Here is a 20,797-nt window from a genome sequence, read left to right on the forward strand (position 1 = left end):
ACCAAACTCTGTTTCTACTTTATGTGAGCCTTTTAAATTTTCATGACACTGCGATTTACTGCCATGCAAACGCTGTAACTGATGTTTAGGTGTTTGCAGTCTGCATTTGACTTGGTTCAGTCTGATTTGCTTCACCTGAGACTAGTCCTAGATATTGACGAGGCAAAGGGTATGCTGATAACTAAAAGAAAGTTCCAATAACTCTCCCTTTCCTAAAAAGAATGATAGGTATACCAATAGAGTTTGTTGAGACTACTTTGGCAGTAACCTGGCCAGCCAGATTAATATGTAGCACTCTACGTTATCAATCTGCTTCCATTGAATCCGTTTGGGAAAAGGAAGGACATTAAGCAGAACTCTCTGAGCTGATTGCCAAAGCAACACACACGTAGAGCCCGCCTACCAAAGGTTGGTTTAAGCCAATCACAGTAACAAATTAAAACGTAAGCAGCAGACATCCTGAGAAACCACATGAAGGTAAGCTAGTCAAGGCACTTCTTAGTGTTCTTCTTTCAAAGAAGAAACTGTGGATTCTTACAAAACATATGTGATAGCAACAGGTAGGCATGCGTCCTCCTGCGCTACCATGTTAATGTTGTTTCTGCTGTGGGCTCAGCTGCTCTTGCTTTTGTTGCAGCAGTACTTCCTGTCTTAAACCACAATACTGCAATGTGATTGTGACCGGACTAAAAAAGGTTCGAGCCAAACGGTTGAAGCAGGTGCGGTAAAAGATGGATTCTCATTTGTTTGTGAATGTGCAAACGTTGCAAAAATTTAACTTGTAGACAAGGTTACTTTGGCAGAGGAATTTACAATAAGCTTTAATTTATTTGACACTGAACATGTAAAAAAGTTGAGGATCAAACTAGGGTTTATCTTCAGAAATAGATCTTTTTCTTTTAGTGCAAGGACGCATTTTGTCCTACTGACCTTCCGGCCTCTGTTAGATTACTGTGATGTTGCGTATATGAATGCAGCTGAACCAGATAATTCAATTAAACATGGAGTTACACGTTAAAAGATTTATTAAAAGGTGTGTAAATGACAGGCAGTACAGGAGATGCGAGCAGATCAGTCCGATGACAGGCAGAACATGCAGGTAATGACTGGAGCGGCTGGAGGTGGCTAAAGAATCCAAAGGGCGATGCAATACTCCAACAACAAGAGACAGTCCGGGTCGTGACCAGAGTAAACCAGGCAGCAGATGAGTCCAACGAGTGAGCACTTGTTTAGCAACCAAAAGATAGCTAAGCTTAAAGAGAAAAAATATATTGAAGATTTCCTTATAACTGAATGTTACTTTGGTTAAAATGAGATAGCACTATTGGAAATGCTTGTTTCTTTGGATATTTATTTTTAAACAAAAACAGTGAGATATAAAAAGGCAGGCACGTTTACATTTTTCAATCACATCTTTATGGGTGGGACTTTGCTTGTGTTCCAGTGTCAGAGCTTTGTACTTCAGAAGAGCTCAGCTTGCTAGCAGCATCTTTCGACTTTTTCCACGTCAACACAAAGTAAATGAAGATGAAGCAACCTGTAAAATACAATGATGAAATTAGATAAAGATTTATATGTTTTATAGAAGACAATTATCAAGGAAGTCCTAAATAACACTAAGAGCCTAATAAATAACTCTACTCAGTAAGGTTATGTCCACAGCTCCTGCATTATACTTTGAAAAAGCTCTTCAAACCTTGCAAAGAGTTCAGTATACAGAAGCTGTAGAGTCCAGGGGTGGTCAGGTGGCCAAATGAGAAGAAGATCAGGCCCCAGGTGAGGCCCAGCAGAACCATGAGCACCAGCAGGGTGCAAATCTCTTGCTTGGCTTTGTGATGTTTACTCCGTCCATGCTAAGATAGTTAGACACACACACACACACACACACTGGTGATAAAAATGTATAGGTCGGGGTTTACAGGATAAACTCCAAAAAAAAAAATATATGTTCACACACACAAATGTGGTGAGAAAACTTTGAGTCAGTCCAGGTTAATTAATTCACAAGAAGTAATCTCAGGGCATTACTAAGAAAACAAAGAGGCCTGGCGCAAAGCTTTTTAGTATTAATTTCTTTGAGTCATTACATTCATCTTCACATCCTATCCAATAACATAGATTTCAGTGCAATCCAAAGAAAAATCAGTTCCAAACAATCAGATTCAGGCCAATTAGTAAAAGTAAAAGCCTGATTCTGGTGTCAGAAATATATATACAAAAAAATTGAGGACACAAAAAGGGAACTTTTAAGATGTAGTGCATGAACACATGTAGCCATAGGAAACAATTGTCAGCAATTCCACTAGAAAAAGCTATACAACATAATAAGATAATAAATACTAAAGGGACATTTGGCTGCACATCCAGCTTCAGCATTACAGGCTCATTCCATTCACCTGTTGTCCAGCCTTTATATACTTCTGTTTGTCATTCAGTCGGCACCAGATTTTTGAAAGCCATGTCAGATGGCCAGTGTTTTTTTTTTGTTTTTTTTCCTTCCTTGCCTATTATCTGACCAAGTTCTTGTACCATGGATTTAACTGTCTAATCTTGCCCCCATCAGATAACTAGCGTATAAATGTATAAAAAGGCAGGAGAACAGGTGAATGGAGTGAGCCTAATTATGATGAAGCTAAAGGTGCAGCTGGTGATCTTCATTACAGGTAGCAATGGGAATATCACTGTCAGGCTGGCCAGACATACAAAAATAAAACTTTAAATATCATAACAGTGTTAGGTGAAATAAGGGTTTTATTCCACGCTGGGCTACAAGATGAAAATTTAGCCCAGCTGAAAGTGCATCTTAGCTGGGCTAATCCACTGGTTAGTGGATGCTGACCTCGCTCAGAGATCTTGAGCTGTCTGCAGAGTCAACAAAGCAACATGTGGCTGTTAAATTATAAGATCAGCTCATAGAGAGATTATTGGAATGGGTTTTCATGGCCCAGCAGCTGAATCTAAGCTTTCCATCACCAAGTGCAATGCAGAGTATTTGATTCGGTTTGTTTACCACATCAAGAGTAGACTATAGTTCAGTGGAGACATGCTATTAAGGAGTGATGAATCCTACCTACCGGTCTGGCAACCCAATAGTTGATTCCAGATTTGACAGTTTCCAGAAAAGCAGCACCTGCCTGATTGCTTTCTGTAAAGTTTAGTAGAAAGCTGAAACTGGTGTGGGGCTATTTTTCAGGAGTTGTGCTCAGCCACTTAAATTCAGTTGAGAGGAAACATTCTGAACTTTTTGATGATCCAACTGTGTGCGCACAGTCCAACCACCTCCTTATACACAAGTGAGCAAGTTTGCTGGGAAAAGACTCGACTGAGCTGCACAGAGTCCTGACCTCAACCCGATGGATCACCTTTGGGTGAATTAGAGTGGAGACCTCTTGTTTGGCCAACTTATCCGACTTCAATGTCTGATCTTACAAATGCATTGCTCAGAAGATTACCAAAAACTCCTAAACACACACTCCTGAAACATGTAGGTAGCCACCTTTGAAGAGTGAACCTATTGTAAAAATAATTGGCTTTCTTACTGTATTATCTAAGTATCCCTATGAATTAAAGACGAGAAGTCACTCAAGTTAATGTCAGAAAAGGCAGACAAAAACAATCATTTTAACATTTGTGTATTTAATTAATATTAGTTTGTTATTGTCAATAAATTAAACACTGATAAAACATATGACTGGTGTTCATTATGTTTATTTGTACTGTACATAAAGTTTTTACAGAAATATTTGTTAAATTAAGTAATGTGTAATACAAAGGTGTAATCAGTACAAACCCAAACTATTACCTCCTTGTGTAAGTCAGCACCCATGTACCATTTGATTGCCAGTCCAAACATGATCACGTTAAAGAGGAACACCAGGCTGAACAGTCCCACTGTGGTCACCAGCTTCGCCGTGTCATCAGTTATATAACATCTATACAGCATGGAAGCACAGGCAGCAATTTATCATCGTATAATTATAGAATGGGCAAAGTAATCTATATTTAGGTTCGGTAAGATGACTGAACAATATACAATAATTTATTATAGAAAATTGTTTTTTGCACAGCTTATTTGTTTACTCAGTGATCCTTCTGAATTGTTCAAATATACAGATACCCAATAGCCCTTTCAACAACAACCATGTATTAATCTATGTTGACTGCTGACACATTTCCTACCCAATTAGATGTAAGATGGTTGCTTTATTCAGTGACAATTCTAAGTAATTACCAACATTATGTATATTATGTTCAGTAGCCTCAACACTAGTTTGGACAACATATGCTATTGCACATCTTGTACTGGTCTAGTCCACCAATAAAATGTCTGACTTTGTTTAAAAAACCACCCAGTCTTTTGTTAATAACTGGCTTGAATATCTGCTTTCTCCAATATTCCTGTGTCTATCGCCATATTTATGCTTGTTAGTTGTTCTGCATAGTACAAAAAGTTCTCCACTGGGTATTAAGTAGTATTATATCATTTTGGTTTAATTCTAGAAATTGAAAGTGACCCATGCATTGTGCATGCATGGGTCAAGCTTATTTTTAGGCTCACGGGGTTCATGCAGTCTGTTAGTTTCTTCACCTCTTTAGTATTTGTTATTAGTCTGTAGATTTGGTTCCTTCCACCACCTCAGTATGGGTTTAGCTACTTTATTCTTTTTTTCTGTTAGATTTTTAAGTTCTGTTTTCCTCCCTGTTTCCTGCCACCTCATTGCTCTGCCTTGTCCTTCGGCTCAGTCACTGTTATGCCAGTTACCTGTGCTTATTACTCTCCCCTGACGTTCCTACATGTTTTCTCCCCTGTTTAAACTGCTAATTTCCTCTCACTCCTTGTCAGGTCCTCCATTATGCTACCCCTGTTCAGGCCAGCTTCTTGTTTATTCCTGCTCATTGTCTTCGCCTGGTCTGTAGGAAAGTTTTATTTGTTTCATTTATACTAAACCACCCTGCAATTCATCATGCCACTTCCAAGCTCCGGTCTGCCATTTGGTCCTTCTACAAACAATTCATGACAGTATGTCAACCATGTCAGATCGAATTATCACTTTAGTAGATGAATGAATATGAAATTAATGAATGAATAAAAATATAAATAAATCAAATAAAAGTAAATACTTTTTTACATAATCGCAGACACAAATATGCTGCTTTCTTAATGTCAAACAGTGAATAGCACCATGGAGCTGTAGGGCAGTGATTTTGCATTGTTTCATTATCAGAATCAGAATCAGACATACTTTAATAATCCCAGGGGGAAAAATATTTAAAATTATATTTGAAACAATGTGAAAAAATAAATGGTTCTTCAAAACCAAGTGTTAATTCAGTTTCAAAGTCCTGTTTGGGCAGCAGCGGTATCCACAAAATACACTCCATAGTTGACACAAATTTTTTTTAAAAATATTTCTTTTGTGCTTAATGTAGGAAAATCCATTTACAAATTCCATTATTTTATTTATTTTTTTTACGAAATGTCTCCTTTGTCAATTTCAGCTTTCTGAAGTCCACTTTTTCTATTCTGGCTGTATCTATTAAACTGAAAAGTGTGTAATTTAGGAGTGAATGGAAAAAAAAAAACTTTCAACAAATCAATAGCCCAAGATTTCCAAATTCTGTCTGTTATTCAACTTTCACAAATATAACAACTGTGATTCAGCTGATTATTAAGTGCTTTTTGCAAAGTATCTAAAAATATTCTTCTAAAAGAAAAATACTTTATGCCTCACATAAATTATTATGCCTCTGTAATTTAGAGGTTTGTAGATCACCTGCAATGGTAAGATATTTATTATTTTTTTTCATACAGTAGCTGGAAATATTGTGGAGCATTTTCTGCTCATCTTTTGTCTGTGATGGAAGGATGACCAGAGCAGAACAAACTATTTTGTTGCTCAGTCTCGTTGGAGATATGAACCAGCCTCTCAAATAATCACCCAAAGATTAGGGGATGAGAATTGCTCTTTTCCTTACACTGCAGTTCCATTGGGTTTAGATGAGTCCAGGGGCACACGACCATAGTTGTCTTTGTCAATGATCACCATAACTGCCACAACCAATGCAGGAAGACCTGGAAGACATCAACTGCTTCCTTAATTTAAGGCTGCAGACTCTTACCTTCAAGACTCTGATGAATCCACTCACCCCATCCCACCACACTGAGTTTGAGCAGGTATCTCCTCACATAGATGTTGAAGACTTTGACCAAGACAAGGTAGAGATGGAAGCCCTCCAGGGCCATCCAGGTGAAAGAGGCCAACAGGGAGTAGTGAAGAAGAAGAGCAACATAAAGACAAAGCTCATTGGATGATGCCTCTGCCACTGCCTGGCTGGGGAGGAAGTGGACATTTAGGAGGATGAGGGAAACTGCAAGGCTGATGTGGATCTTCTTGGAATCATCCACTCTGAGTTGTCTGTCAGAAATAGACAAGATGCTCTATTGTAGATGACAACTTTTCATTCCCATATTGTGTTATAAAATTACGTCATAAAAGCTGAGTAATGAAAAGAGGAACAGATGACTAAACTTACAGGAAGAGAATATATATTCAATGTTCTAGAAAAATGGATGGATGAAGGAAAAAAGTATAAAGAAATGTGAGTGTTGTATAAACGTCTTCATTGAAGAACATGGTACCTGTTGGTGATGAAGAGCACAACAGTGACAACCAGAGCAAGAAGAGAAATACCACAGCCAATGTAGGTAATGTAGAACAGGATCTCAGCGTCTATGGCTGAGAGCTTTGCATTTACCTGTGGAGAAAATATAGTATCACATTTTGTCTTTGATCTATATTGCAATTTTATAACAGCATATTTTAAAGTTTCAAATTTTAAAGCTGGAAGTATCTTTATACTGTAGGCACCCAATTCAGTTTAAACCACTCTTAGACAAAAGTCATGTACTGTTTAGTCAATAAGAAGAAGCAGACCCTTTGTTAGCTCTTGTATTTATTTGTCCTATAAGGACAAGTCTGTAAATAAATAAATATTTTCATTTATAGTACAACAGAGGAGAAATTTGTGCATTTCATCGTAATGGCCATAACTTCTAAATAATAATAAGGAAAGTTGTTCATGAATCGATAATATTGTTAACAGGAGACAGTTTAGGGTCTAATCCAATCCAATTTATGTGTTGTATTATTAATTCTATAATCAAAACAGTACGACTGGTAACAACTTAAATGAAAAATTTTAGATTAAGGTAGAGGTCACAAAAAAAAAGATGCCCAAAAACATCTTTATAGCATCTAAGTACTGATTTTCTGCCTAGATGTTGCAGCACTGTTGCTTAGTTTGTGTTTTCATGATGCTGTTCAAAAAAGTTTCCTAAACACCACTCAGGTGAGTTTTCATCATAGCTGAAGCACAGGAGCTCACAGTATATTCATACTGAAACCATTCTGTTAGCTGCAGTACTGATGCACGTCTTGCAATGTTAAAACAAAATTATTTTTCATCATCACTGAATTAAACCATAAATTTTAATTATGTTTTCACTGTTTGTATGGCGTCAGTTCATGTGTGCTGTTGCCAGATACCGTCATGTTTGCACATTGGCAATAAATTAGCCTTTTTTTTTTTAAGATAAATAAACTTATCTATGTCAATGAGTACAGTGAGCAGCCTTGTTCACCAAGTTTTAGTCATTTATAAGCTACTAATTACAGTTTTTATTGATTGCGTTGACCTGTATGAAGAAACTGGCAATCTCTAAGTTTTCATCATCACCACCTCAGCAGAGCAAAAGACACCTCTTGCAAATGAGTTAACTCATTCTCATTGGTTTGACACATTTCCCCAACCCTTTTGCAAAACAGATAATCCAGATGTCATTCAAGCAGTCCAAACTCCATTGCTTTAGCTGTGGTAGCCAAACAGAAACTATATCTTCCTAGCTCTTAGAAACTTCTTGATCGGTATGAAATCACTGAAGCACCTGTTTGACACTTCTTCACACAACTTTTCAATTAGCAATCAGTCTGCAGGCCATAAAAGGTGCAATGCTGTGTGTTGTTCTTTGCACACATGGATGGTCTAAGGCAGATGAGAGTCAGAGTAAGAGGTAGATTGGTCAGGGGAAGAAGATTATGAGGAAGAGGAAGCCGTGTGCAAGGTGGCGGTGTAGCTGGAAGGGCTCAAGTGACAGATGAAATTTGGGCAACTGTGATTGATCATGTGGTAAATCATGGCCTTTCACTTGGAGGGGCGGGGCAAAGAGTCCAACCTTTTCTCAGTAGAAACACAGTTGCATTCATTGTAAGAGTTTTTTGACTGGAGAACAGGTAATGTTGCTAAACAGTATATACAGATATATCTGTATCTATTCCTATAGAGGAATTCTTCAGTGCATGGAAATGGAAGGTATATGATCACTACCTCTATGAGCAGATGCCCTTGCTCAATGCAATGACTGCTGCTGCCCATGATATAGATGCAGAGGCATGTCAAGGATTTATCAGGCATGAAAGAAGATTTTTCCCTAGGTGCATCGCAAGGGAAAATATTGAGTGTGATGTAAATGAAGCCGTGTGGCCTATTCGCCAAGAGAGAAGAGACTAGAAGAGACAGACAGCCCTAGTATTTTTTGTTGAAATATTACCCACAATCTTAAAAAAAAAAGAATGACTAATAAAAATAACTGCATCACAGCATATCTGATTCTGGATCATTTTTTTTTTAAGAAGGCAAATTTGACAACAAATGACACTGACATGTAAGCTGCGTAAAGTCTTTGGCCACAATGAACCAGCAATGCTGCACTCATTCACATTGAGTGTGGTATTTTATATTTTGTTGCTCCTTGTGTAAAGAGTGATTGGAAGGGCTCAAACATTTGTGTGTAGGTTGTGTTGTTTGAGGGCATAATTTGCTTTTGGTCCATATTTTAAATGTTTTGGCAGAGTTGGAGCCTTTTGCAAACAAAATGTTTCATTTCAAAGTTGTTCAAATCCTGACATATTAGGGATGTACAGTGGCACAGTTGGTAGCCCTGTTGCCTTGATGCAAGAAGGTCCTGTTTCTGTTTGCATGTTCTCCATGTGAATGTGTGGATGCCCTCCAGGTACTCCAGCTTTCTCTCACAATCTAAAAACATGAGCGTTATGTTAACTGTTCTCTCTAAAAGTTCCTCAATGTGTGTTTGTGTGTGTGTGTGTGTGTGTGTGTGTTGGAATTTTGTTGGGGCATTTCTGCATCATTTGTTTTGTCTTTTTTCCCACCGCCTGCATTCAATTGTTCAGTGTGTTTTAGTTTAGGGAAATGTTGCTGAATATTCACCCTTGACCTCAAAGAATGTTGTGTCTGAAAATGTCAAATTTAAATTTTTTGAGCAGATATTCTGAGTTCAAGGCTGTGTTTTTATTTTCTATTTGCTAAAAGCAGCCATTGGGGAAGTTACGCGATCAACTAACAGTCAGAGGTTAATTTGACAAACTTTTCCATGATTATGCATATGTCTCTGCCCATGTTAGCTCTAAAATCTGATCATTCATTCAAAATTGTACAATTGTGGACTTTATTTTCAGTTTACTTTCAGTATCATTTTCTAAGTAGAGGTTTTCAATTTCTGGAAAAAATGTTGCTTTAGCAAACACATTACAGGAGATCAGAGGAGGATACAAATATAGCAAAGACAGAAAAAAACATCTTTAGTCTAGTACAACAACAAAAGGCAAGTCCTACCATGAGCACAGCAAAGTACGTAAGATGGTCACAGGAACAAGTGACGTAATGCTGATTATAGCGCCATAAAGTATAACAGCCATCAGTGCTAAAGTCTGTTAAATAGGAGAGACAGAGAGTCCTGTTTTTATAATAGTGCTATAAAATGTAGAAAACATCATCATAATATAATAATACATATATTTACTTCTCTATGCAATTTTGTACATTGAAATGAAATGTGTCTTTTGCATTTAAGCCATCCCTAAGGGAGCAGTGGGCAGCCATTCTGTGGTTAGAGTAGGGCACCTGTGTCCTCCACTATGCCACCACTGCCAAGTGAGCTGTATTCATAATGCATATAACAAAAATAATTCCCATTTATGTTGCTGCTCAACACCAAGGTTATATTCAAAACTCACTGTTTTCTGTATTGTTTAGGAACACACACTTGGGTTCTTGGGTTTTCTGTGAGACAAGATTACAAATTAAGAAGATGTCAGATATGATGGTGATTTAATGTTATGAAACAAAATATCAAATCTGTCCAATCAATGAAGTAATCACAGACAGCGTAGGACTACATAACTTATAATTTTATCAAGGAATTGGGGAAGTTAAAGGAATTACACTCGGGTTTGTAGATGAATATATGCTGATGTTGACTCGGTCTCGAAGGTTTGAAATGTTCTTGCCACTCACACTCAGGCCAACAAATCTGTGATCATACAATGTATCCCATTCCTTTGAAGCAACCTACAATACAAAACAATAAATTAGTTAGTTTGAAAGTTTGTCCAAGGCAACTATTAACTGATACTTGATCACCAATCTATAGGGAAAATCAAGTCAATGAGAACTCTATTGTTAGATTATCAACATAGTCAGAGATGACATTCCAAGAGTTATGATACACACAAGGTAAGTCAATAATTATTAAACTCATTGTTTTTGTCAGTAACTTTTTTCCAACAGAGTTATTGGCTCTATTTTGACTTTAGCTGTCAGTAATGCAACCCAAGCACTCCGCACATAAAGAAATCAACACAAATTAGTCCATAAATTATGTTATCAGTGGTTTCCATCACATGAGGAGCTTCAAAGTTTATCTGAGAAAAACGTCCTTTGGGCAGTTGGCATTCTTTACTCCTTGTCTCCTGAACTGAAACAGAAGCTTTATTTGTTTTTTAAAAATTAATTTAAACTTTTTTTTAAATAGAAATAAACATTGCAGACCTGTGCAAATTCTCAGTTATCCGGGTCATTGCAACAGCAACCAGGATTAAATCGGAGGCCGTCGGACTTTCGTTCAGTTCTTTCTGAAAACGTTTTGACACCTATCCAGGAGTCAATTCTGGTGGCTAGCAGAGCAAATTATTCTTTGACTGACAATATTGGGTGGAAAGTTTAATAATTATGCACAGTCCATTAATCAATGCCCCTTAGTAAGAAAATAGTTATGGCCCAAATTATTCACAAAATAAGTCATACACCCGTATCAGGCTAAGTATTTACAATGACAAGGCAAATTGCTCTTCATTTGTGCAGACAGAGTGACTGCATAGGGTAGAATATAACATCACTTTCAAGTCATTGCTGCAACATTTGCATAGGACCTCTATATGTTTTTGTAGCGCTGGGGTAAATGTGCAGCATACAGGTCATCTCTAAGTTGGTGCTCTTGTATTTTTGTAATAAAGAAATCTATCACAGTCAACTTTGAAATATGGTACCAGATGCATTAAACTTCGACTTTCTTTTTATAGATTTACTTCATACGCAATAAAAATGCAAGGCAGATAAACATTGGTTTAACAGGGTAAAGACATTTAAACAAACCATCCACCCATTGTAAAAAACAAAAGTATCTCACAAACTATAAATACCTGATTCTAAATAAATCTAATCTCCCATGATAAAATCTTCCATGATTCTTCTAGGTGGTACAAATATAGATATTTCTTGTTAAACTATCAGACTGACAGCAACAGAAGCAATGGCACTGATGTTAAAAAAGAAATGTTGAAATTTTGTAGTTTCCCTTCAAAAGAAAAATGGGGAATTCACACATTGTTTATTGTTATTGTGGTTTTTAGAGAGGTTGGGAAGTGAATTGTGATGTATAGTTGCAATTAAAAATGTTTGCAATCTCAAAAACTGAAAGTATTATTGGGATTGTTAGTTCCATGATAGCATTGATCCAAATCTGTGATTAAATGTATATTTGTGCTATTTAGCAATAAAACCAGACTTCTGGTGTCTGAAGTAGCCTATTTCTTTATGGGTAGTTTTTTTTTTAAGACCTGTCTTTGTGTCCTTCAGGCTTTGGCTACGGTGAACTCAGCTATACATCTATTGCCAGAGAACTAAGAACTTTTTAAATATTTTTAACTTTCCTGCTTATAACAATACATAATAATTAAATTTCATGATACAATCGTTAGTCCATCACTGCATCAAATACATGAATGAACAAAAGGGTTTTTACAATTCCAGATTTCGAAACCGAGTGAATATTTATTTATTTATTTGTTTTGTTTTGCCAGGCAGTTCTTTGCAGCCAACAATAAACATATATACATGTTTATTGTATATATATATATATATATATATATATATATATATATATATATATATATATATACAATAAACATATATACATGTTTATTGTATATATATATATATATATATATATATATATATATATATATATATATATATATATATATATATATATATATATGTGTGTGTGTGTGTGTGTGTATACAGATTATATGCAATGTATTATGGTTCATAATACATATTTAAAGTTGCATTCAATAGCTTTAACCTTGCTGGTTTTGGTTTTCCTATTTGCTGTTTGAATCCAACAACATTGTTAACTAATTTGTTAACCTAGCAAACTGTGTGTACAATATTCAGTTGTACAAACTACATGTATTTGTAGTTACACTGCATAAAACAATATTTAAAAAAAATCAGCCTACATTAAGCTTAAAACAACAAATTATGCACTGGTAAAGCTTAGAAATGCATTCGTAAAAGCAGTGGAGTTCAGTTTAAAAAAAAAGAAAGAAGACAGAAAAAAGAAGACGGATGACTAATATATGATTGCATTACTTTTGGTGTTAAAAATGGCAGGGATGTTTTTTCACCTTCTCTTGTCCCACCTTGCTCATTATTTTATCTATTAGGCATTGAAAACCTTTAATTAAAATACAATATATTCACCATACTAAACCCACATAATTAAAACAAATATGGCAGCTCTAATGCAGTTTTTAATTTTGAGCTCAAAGCAAACTTGTTTCTGTTATGAATTTGTCTTTGGATGAACCCAGAATGCACACACAAAATGGAGTTATTTTCTGATAGTTTATTGAAAGAGAGATGATTAGTGAATGAGGAAATCAGAAAGGCAGGACTAGAGTGGAGCTGGGGTGTAGATGAGAACCGGAGCTGGAGAATTGGAGAGAGTTCTTGAGATGCAGGGTTGCTGTAGTACAGGGGGAGCAGGAGATCCAGGCAATGAAGCAGGGAGCAAAACTTGAGGCACAGATGAAGGCAGGAAACCCAGCAGCTAGCAGAGACTTGACTTGAGGCACAGAAAATGTAGGAAACCCAGCGGCTAACAGAAGCTTGACTTGAGGCACAGATGAAGGCAGGAAACCCAACACTTAACAGAGGCCTATTGAAGCTCAGAGGTGGCAGGAAAATCCACCAGCTGAAACAGGGGACAACCAGACTGACAGACGTGAAGTGAGTGGAGACTGAGGACGAACCGGCAGGGAAGATAAGACTGAGGGAGGCTTATGTAGGGAGGCTGGCAGGTGGAGTGAGTTCTGACTAATTAGTGCCCAACAGGTGTGACAGATTGCTGAGGGAGTGGAGGGTTAGCTTAGTGAAAGGAGGAACTGAAAAAAAAAACAGGAAAAAAGCCAGTTCTTCAACTTTTAATATGTCTATACACTACTTAGAAGTATTTGTTTAATTAAAATAGACATTTTTGGTTTTATCTTATGAACTATTAACAAAATTATCATAATTTGCATAAAAATGACAAGTAGTCAATATTAGAAAAAAAAGATATGTAGTGTGTTCAGACATCAAGTAATGAAAGGAAAATATATTTAGCCTATATTCAATTTTAATCAACAACGCTAATGTTTTGCAACAGGAAGATTTCTGAAATTAACATTAAAAACACAGCTGTCACGTGTCCTGTTATGTTCTCCACCCCACTTTCATATCTCTCTGGTAAAAGAGAAGTTGTGCTTCAATTAGACTAAATAAAGGTTTATTATCTGATGGGTTCAGGTGATTACCTAATGTGCTTGTGGGACGGGATAGCTGTCACACATGTAGAGATGCTGATTTTAAGAAGGGATAGCTGTCACACATGTAGAGATGCTGATTTTAAGACTTTGCACCGTTCTCTTAACTGATTTCCAGATCTGCTTATATGAAGTTATTTTTTCTTTTAAAACTTTCTCTTTAAAACGCTATTAAATAAACACCCCTTAAAACTTAATTGAAGTTTTCATTAGATGTTGTGCAAAAAAGTATTCCCTTATGTCATTCTGCTCTTTAAAGAGTAACACTGGAAGTGGAACGATGGAGTCGGGATTTTTAGAGACAAGCCAAATTTATGGACAAGCTCTCTAGGGAGACAATAGAAAGTGAGCTGCAGATAAAAGCTGTTATCAATTACTTTATTTTACTGGGTTTTACACAGGTGCATGCCGGCTTCTCTTTTGTAACCCCTTTGATTGAGACGGAGAACAGGCACAAGAGGAGAAGCGCAGTGTTGTGATTATAATATCTGCAGATGTTATCTTAGTTGTCCACACCGCCTCTACGGGATTGCCTAGTAGGCAACGGCCCAAGGCAGGAGTGCCTAAACTATTTCCAGAGGCCATTTGAAAAGAATTTCTCTTCAACCTCAATTGAAGAATGGCACAAATTTAGCTCAAAACCAAAACTCTAAACTAGAGGTAGATGGACACAGATTATGTACAACTCAGTTTTCTTGTTCAGCAGGTAAAACTGAAACACAAAATACTATTTTGTAAACATTTTGAAAATAAGAGATACAATTTTGCAGCCCATGAGTAATTTCCACTTGACCGTTTTGCCCGGTGAGGCGAAAAAGTTTAAACACCACCAATCTAAGGGGAGGGTGGTAATGGGATGGGATGAACTCCGGGTGTAGTGGATGGGTCCAGAGGTGGGGGAAGGGTGTGAATTCCGAAAGTGGGGGATGGGGCTGGAAATGGGTGGGGTCGGAAATGGGGGAGGGCGAGGGGGGGCAATAAATAATCCATCAATTCGATTAATTAAAATTTGACAGCACCCCTCGCGACCCCATGAGGAAAAAGCGAGTAAGAAAATGGATGGATGGATGGAAAACTGTTAGTGTTGGACAGCACGGAGAGTGTAGTCAGTGACCTCTTTTGGTATCTGAATCATGGAGAAGACAGCTGTGTCATTCTTTTGAAGTTTCAGCTCTCTCGGCAGACGGACCTTCACCTTGAGGTTTGCCACATTTTCGTTTATCCTTGCCTACATTGATGGCAAAAACAGAAGGAGAAACACTGCATGAAATTATATGTGACAGTGTAATGCAACCATGTTTTCCAACAAGGATATTTCATTTAAAAAAAAAGTTTTGGAATATTTAAGTTTTAGTTTCTATTTCTTTTCCTGATGTTCAAAAGATCCACTTTGGTACAAAGGCTCCAGTGAGACAATGAATGTGTGGACCGAACCTAAAAGGGATTTCCTCTAGTCATTTATGTTTTAATAGTACACCTTTCACTATTATTTAAAAAGCTGGAATACCTTTTTTGTGCTACTTTGTCACCACACTAACAAACATGTCCTTGTTATTATTTTTTGACTGGACAGCAGAATATTTACCTCAGTGTCATTGGCATTAATTTCCAGACCTTCAAAGTCATCAGTGGATTTATATAGAAGGACGACAATGCTGTCATTTGACATCAAAGTTGTCTCATTCACCTGTGTTTCTTCTAGGATTTTTTCTAGAGACCGGATCTTTCTTGTGGAAAAATAGGAGAAAATAGGGTCAGTTTTGTTTAACACAATGTTACAGAATATCTACATTTTCTGATAAGAATTAAAATATTTACTGAAAAATGTCATCAGCATCAGAGCTTCCCTCCTTCAAAAGCGAGGCAAGATGGTCAATGTGGCTTTGGGCATATTCTATTCCTGTGGGGTTGACTGAATGTTTTTCCATAGGGTTATCTACATTACCTATGGATTAGCAGGAGAAACATTAAAGGAAAAAGATGGAGGAGTAAGAAGCAGTAGTAGAAAAGGGTTTAACTTTCATACAAACCAGTTCCAATTAAGTTTGGATGTTCTGTAAAACTTAAATGGAACTGCACTAAAAAGTGTAGCCAAATGAATGTAGGATTCACTACAAATCACTATGCAGACTTGATATTTAATGTTCAGATTGGTAAACTGTCTTGTTTTCATTCATTCTGAATTTAAAGCCTGAAATATTTTCAGAAAAACCTGGGAAAGTTGAGGAATGCTCAAAAAATACCTGTTTGGATCATTCTGTCGTGAAAAAGTTCTTTGGAAACAGGTGGGTGTCAGGATTGTAAATAAAAAGAGCATCCTCGAAAGACTGAGTCGTTCACAACAACAATGGGGCAAGGTTCACTACTTTGTGAACAAGTGTGTGAGCAAGTAGTCCAACAGTATAAAAACATTTCTCCACATACTGTTGAGCAAATGAAGTTAACCATCAAGCAAGAACGGGAAGGAATTCCATCTACAAGTTCCCAAACACTTATTGATTGTCATTAAAAGGAAAGGTGACATAACACAGTTGTAAACATGGTTCTGTCCCAGCTTTTATTGGAACGTGTTGAAGGCATCAATTCAAATTGAGTGAATATTTCCAAGAAAAAACAATAAATATTATCAAACTGAACATTAACTAATCTGTCTTTGTGGTGTTTTCAATTGCATACAGTTGAAAAGGATTTGAAAATCATAGTTATCTGTTATTATTTATGTTTTAAACCATTTCCAAAGTTAATAGCTAGTTGCACAACTGCAATGATATTTAAAAACAACTTTAATTAAAATGAAATTCTGTCGTGGGTAAGGCATGTTGCATATTTAGTTTTGCCTACTGACACTGTGGGATTTTGTTTATAGCTTCCTGATTTGCCTGCTGCACACTGTGGAATTGTCTTGCTGGTTTCATGGTTTAATAAAATTTTTTCTCGATGTTGTGACAGTTACTCTATCAAACACCTTCTAATGTTAAATGTTTCCTGCTGCAGCACTTTGCTTTCGAGAACCATGTTTCACACATTTTTATATTGTGTGTAATGCTGCCTAACTGGTACTAGCTGTTTCACTAGCATGGGTTATTATTCTCTTCCATTGTCTCTTTTTTATCTCTCCTTACCTCTCTCCTTTCATCTCTCTCCATCTGCCCCTGTTCCATATGTTTGACTTTGTAAACTGCACAGTCACGCATCACAGGACAAGGTTTGCCACCCACCTATCAGCATTTCAAACTAACTTTCTCCACCCAGAGATACACTTGCTAAGACGCTGACTACTAATTTATGGCTTCACATTCTCTTAATACTGTGATGACAAAAGCAAAGCTTTAGTCTGTTTGCAGAAACCTGACTGCAACTAAAATATTGTTTGTATAAATGAGTCAACTCCTGTCTTAACTTTTAATATTCATTGAGAAACTGGGCATGGAGTAAGACATAGCAAACAATTTTCCATGAGACTTAACAATTAGTCCTTGGCCCATTAATGCTTAATTCTTTTAAGTATGCTTTTATTTGTTGGTTTATTTATCCTTAGTAAATGGAATATAGCACAGGCTTTACAACTTACCCAATAAACCTGCTCCAAGTTGAGATGCCACAATCAATTAGCCATAAAATTGTGTGAGACTGTACGTGGTAATTACCTGTTGAAGAGGGTTGGGCAGGCAAGCAGCCATCCAGATTGTCAGACAGGTTGGTACGCAAGCAGGCACATGGGTTGGCAGACAGATGGGTACACAGCCAGTCACGCAGGCTGGTACGTAAGTCGATATGCAGGTAGTCACACAGGCTGTCAGACAGGTTGGTACGCAAGCAGTCACACAGGTTGGCAGACAGATTGGTACGCAAGCAGTCACACAGGCTGTAAGACAGGTTGGTAGGCAAGCAGGCACACAGGTTGGCAGACAGGTTGGTAGGCAGGCAGTCACACAGGCTGTAAGACAGGTTGGTACACAAGCAGTCACACAGGCTGTCAGACAGGTTGGTACGCAAGCAGGCACACAGGTTGGCAGACAGGTTGGTAGGCAGGCAGTCACACAGGCTGTAAGACAGGTTGGCACGCAAGCAGTCACACAGGCTGTCAGACAGGTTGGTACACAAGCAGGCACACAGGTTGGCAGACAGATTGGTACGCAAGCAGTCACACAGGCTGTAAGACAGGTTGGTACGCAAGCAGTCACACAGGCTGTAAGACAGGTTGGTACGCAAGCAGTCACACAGGCTGTAAGACAGGTTGGTACGCAAGCAGTCACACAGGCTGTAAGACAGGTTGGTAGGCAAGCAGGCACACAGGTTGGCAGACAGATTGGTACACAGGCAGTCACACAGGTTGGTAGGCAGGCAGTCACACAGCCTGTAAGGCAGGTTGGTACGCAAGCAGGCAAACAGGTTGGCAGACAGATTGGTATGCAGGCAGTCACACAGGCTGTTAGACAGGTTGGTAGGCAGGCAGTCACACAGGCTGTAAGGCAGGTTGGTATGCAAGCAGGCAAACAGGTTGGCAGACATGTTGGTAGGCAGGCATTCACACAGGCTGTCACACAGGTTGGTATGCAGGAAGTCACACAGGTTGGCAGACAGGCAGTCACACAGCCTGTAAGGCAGGTTGGTACGCAAGCAGGCACACAGGCTGTCAGACAGGCTGTAAGACAGGCTGGTACGCAAGCAGGCACACAGGTTGGCAGACAGATTGGTATGCAGGCAGTCACACAGGCTGTTAGACAGGTTGGTACACAAGCAGTCACACAGGCTGTCAGACAGGTTGGTACGCAAGCAGGCACACAGGTTGGCAGACAGGTTGGTAGGCAGGCAGTCACACAGGCTGTAAGACAGGTTGGCACGCAAGCAGTCACACAGGCTGTCAGACAGGTTGGTACACAAGCAGGCACACAGGTTGGCAGACAGATTGGTACGCAAGCAGTCACACAGGCTGTAAGACAGGTTGGTACGCAAGCAGTCACACAGGCTGTAAGACAGGTTGGTACGCAAGCAGTCACACAGGCTGTAAGACAGGTTGGTACGCAAGCAGTCACACAGGTTGGCAGACAGATTGGTACGCAAGCAGTCACACAGGCTGTAAGACAGGTTGGTAGGCAAGCAGGCACACAGGTTGGCAGACAGATTGGTACGCAAGCAGTCACACAGGCTGTAAGACAGGTTGGTAGGCAAGCAGGCACACAGGTTGGCAGACAGATTGGTACACAGGCAGTCACACAGGTTGGTAGGCAGGCAGTCACACAGCCTGTAAGGCAGGTTGGTACGCAAGCAGGCACACAGGCTGTCAGACAGGCTGGTATGCAAGCAGGCAAACAGGTTGGCAGACAGATTGGTATGCAGGCAGTCACACAGGCTGTTAGACAGGTTGGTAGGCAGGCAGTCACACAGGCTGTAAGGCAGGTTGGTATGCAAGCAGGCAAACAGGTTGGCAGACATGTTGGTAGGCAGGCATTCACACAGGCTGTCACACAGGTTGGTATGCAGGCAGTCACACAGGTTGGCAGACAGGCTGTCACACAGGCTGGTAGGCAGGTTGGTACGCAAGCAGGCACACAGGCTGTCAGACAGGCTGTAAGACAGGCTGGTACGCAAGCAGGAACACAGGTTGGCAGACATGTTGGTAGGCAGGCATTCACACAGGCTGTCACACAGGTTGGTATGCAGGCAGTCACACAGGTTGGCAGACAGGCAGTCACACAGCCTGTAAGGCAGGTTGGTACGCAAGCAGGAACACAGGTTGGCAGACAGATTGGTATGCAGGCATTCACACAGGCTGTTAGACAGGTTGGTATGCAAGCAGGCAAACAGGTTGGCAGACATGTTGGTAGGCAGGCATTCACACAGGCTGTCACACAGGTTGGTATGCAGGCAGTCACACAGGTTGGCAGACAGGCTGTCACACAGGCTGGTAGGCAGGCAGTCACACAGGCTGTAAGACAGGCAGTCACACAGGCTGTAAGGCAGGTTGGTACGCAAGCAGGCAAACAGGTTGGCAGACATGTTGGTAGGCAGGCATTCACACAGGCAGTCACACAGGTTGGCAGACAGATTGGTACACAGGCTGTAAGGCAGGTTGGTATGCAGGCAGTCACACAGGTTGGCAGACAGGCTATCACACAGGCTGGTAGGCAGGCAGTCACACAGGCTGTAAGACAGGCAGTGACACAGGCTGGCAGGCATACTTCCTCTCAGCTTACATAATAGGAATCCAATGCCTGCCTTTCACAAATTCTGTCATGGAAAACAAGCAAGGTCAGCCACCAAAGGACCAAACACTTCATCCTGTAAAATAGACAAACAGTAATATAGTTACAAAGGTGTGTTCTTTAAAAAAAAGTAACTAAAGTGGCTTTTAAAAAGCCTTTACAAACCAAAATTTATCCAAATCACCCATATGATCTCCTGTACAGACGCCTTGTTTCGGTGATTCCTGAAATCTGGTTTGGGCATTGCCCACCTTTTCTCTTTGTGAAACCATTCATTTCTTGAGTGTAATTTATACATGGTGCTACTGTGAAGCTAAGAAATGAAAACCTTCCATATACTCGAATGCCTGGTGTCAAAGCTGATTGGTATTTGGAACAAAAAGCATGGTGCTCTGTTTGGTATTTTGTGCTGCTTTTTCCATTTTTGTTCTGTTAAAACGGATCTGTCCTTTCCACTGATGCCACATTTGCTTAAAATGGGAAGTTCTTGGAAAGTTAACAACTTGAGGCAATCAGCCACTCACTACTGTCACACACTTGCTCAGGAGGAGGGACTGTTGAATAGTTGGTGAAATAAAACTGGCTGAG

General features: G+C 39.0%; 1 protein-coding gene across 1 annotated transcript; it reads right to left on the reverse strand.

Moving 5' to 3' along the window:
- Positions 1-1,028: 1,028 nt before the first annotated feature.
- On the reverse strand, positions 1,029-20,183 carry LOC105917651 (serine-rich adhesin for platelets). The gene is made up of 13 exons (XM_036135718.1): positions 17,651-20,183; positions 15,822-15,948; positions 15,589-15,730; positions 15,118-15,231; positions 10,300-10,425; positions 10,092-10,137; positions 9,691-9,785; positions 6,641-6,756; positions 6,148-6,416; positions 5,977-6,073; positions 3,803-3,932; positions 1,697-1,853; positions 1,029-1,537 (listed from the first exon to the last, which is right to left on the reverse strand). The coding sequence occupies exons 1-13, from the start codon at positions 20,181-20,183 to the stop codon at positions 1,416-1,418; spliced, it is 4,074 nt and encodes a 1,357-aa protein (XP_035991611.1). The 3' UTR covers positions 1,029-1,415.
- Between the last annotated feature and the right edge of the window lie 614 nt (positions 20,184-20,797).

Source organism: Fundulus heteroclitus, chromosome 4 (genome assembly GCF_011125445.2).
Source record: "Fundulus heteroclitus isolate FHET01 chromosome 4, MU-UCD_Fhet_4.1, whole genome shotgun sequence".
Lineage (NCBI taxonomy): Eukaryota > Metazoa > Chordata > Actinopteri > Cyprinodontiformes > Fundulidae > Fundulus > Fundulus heteroclitus.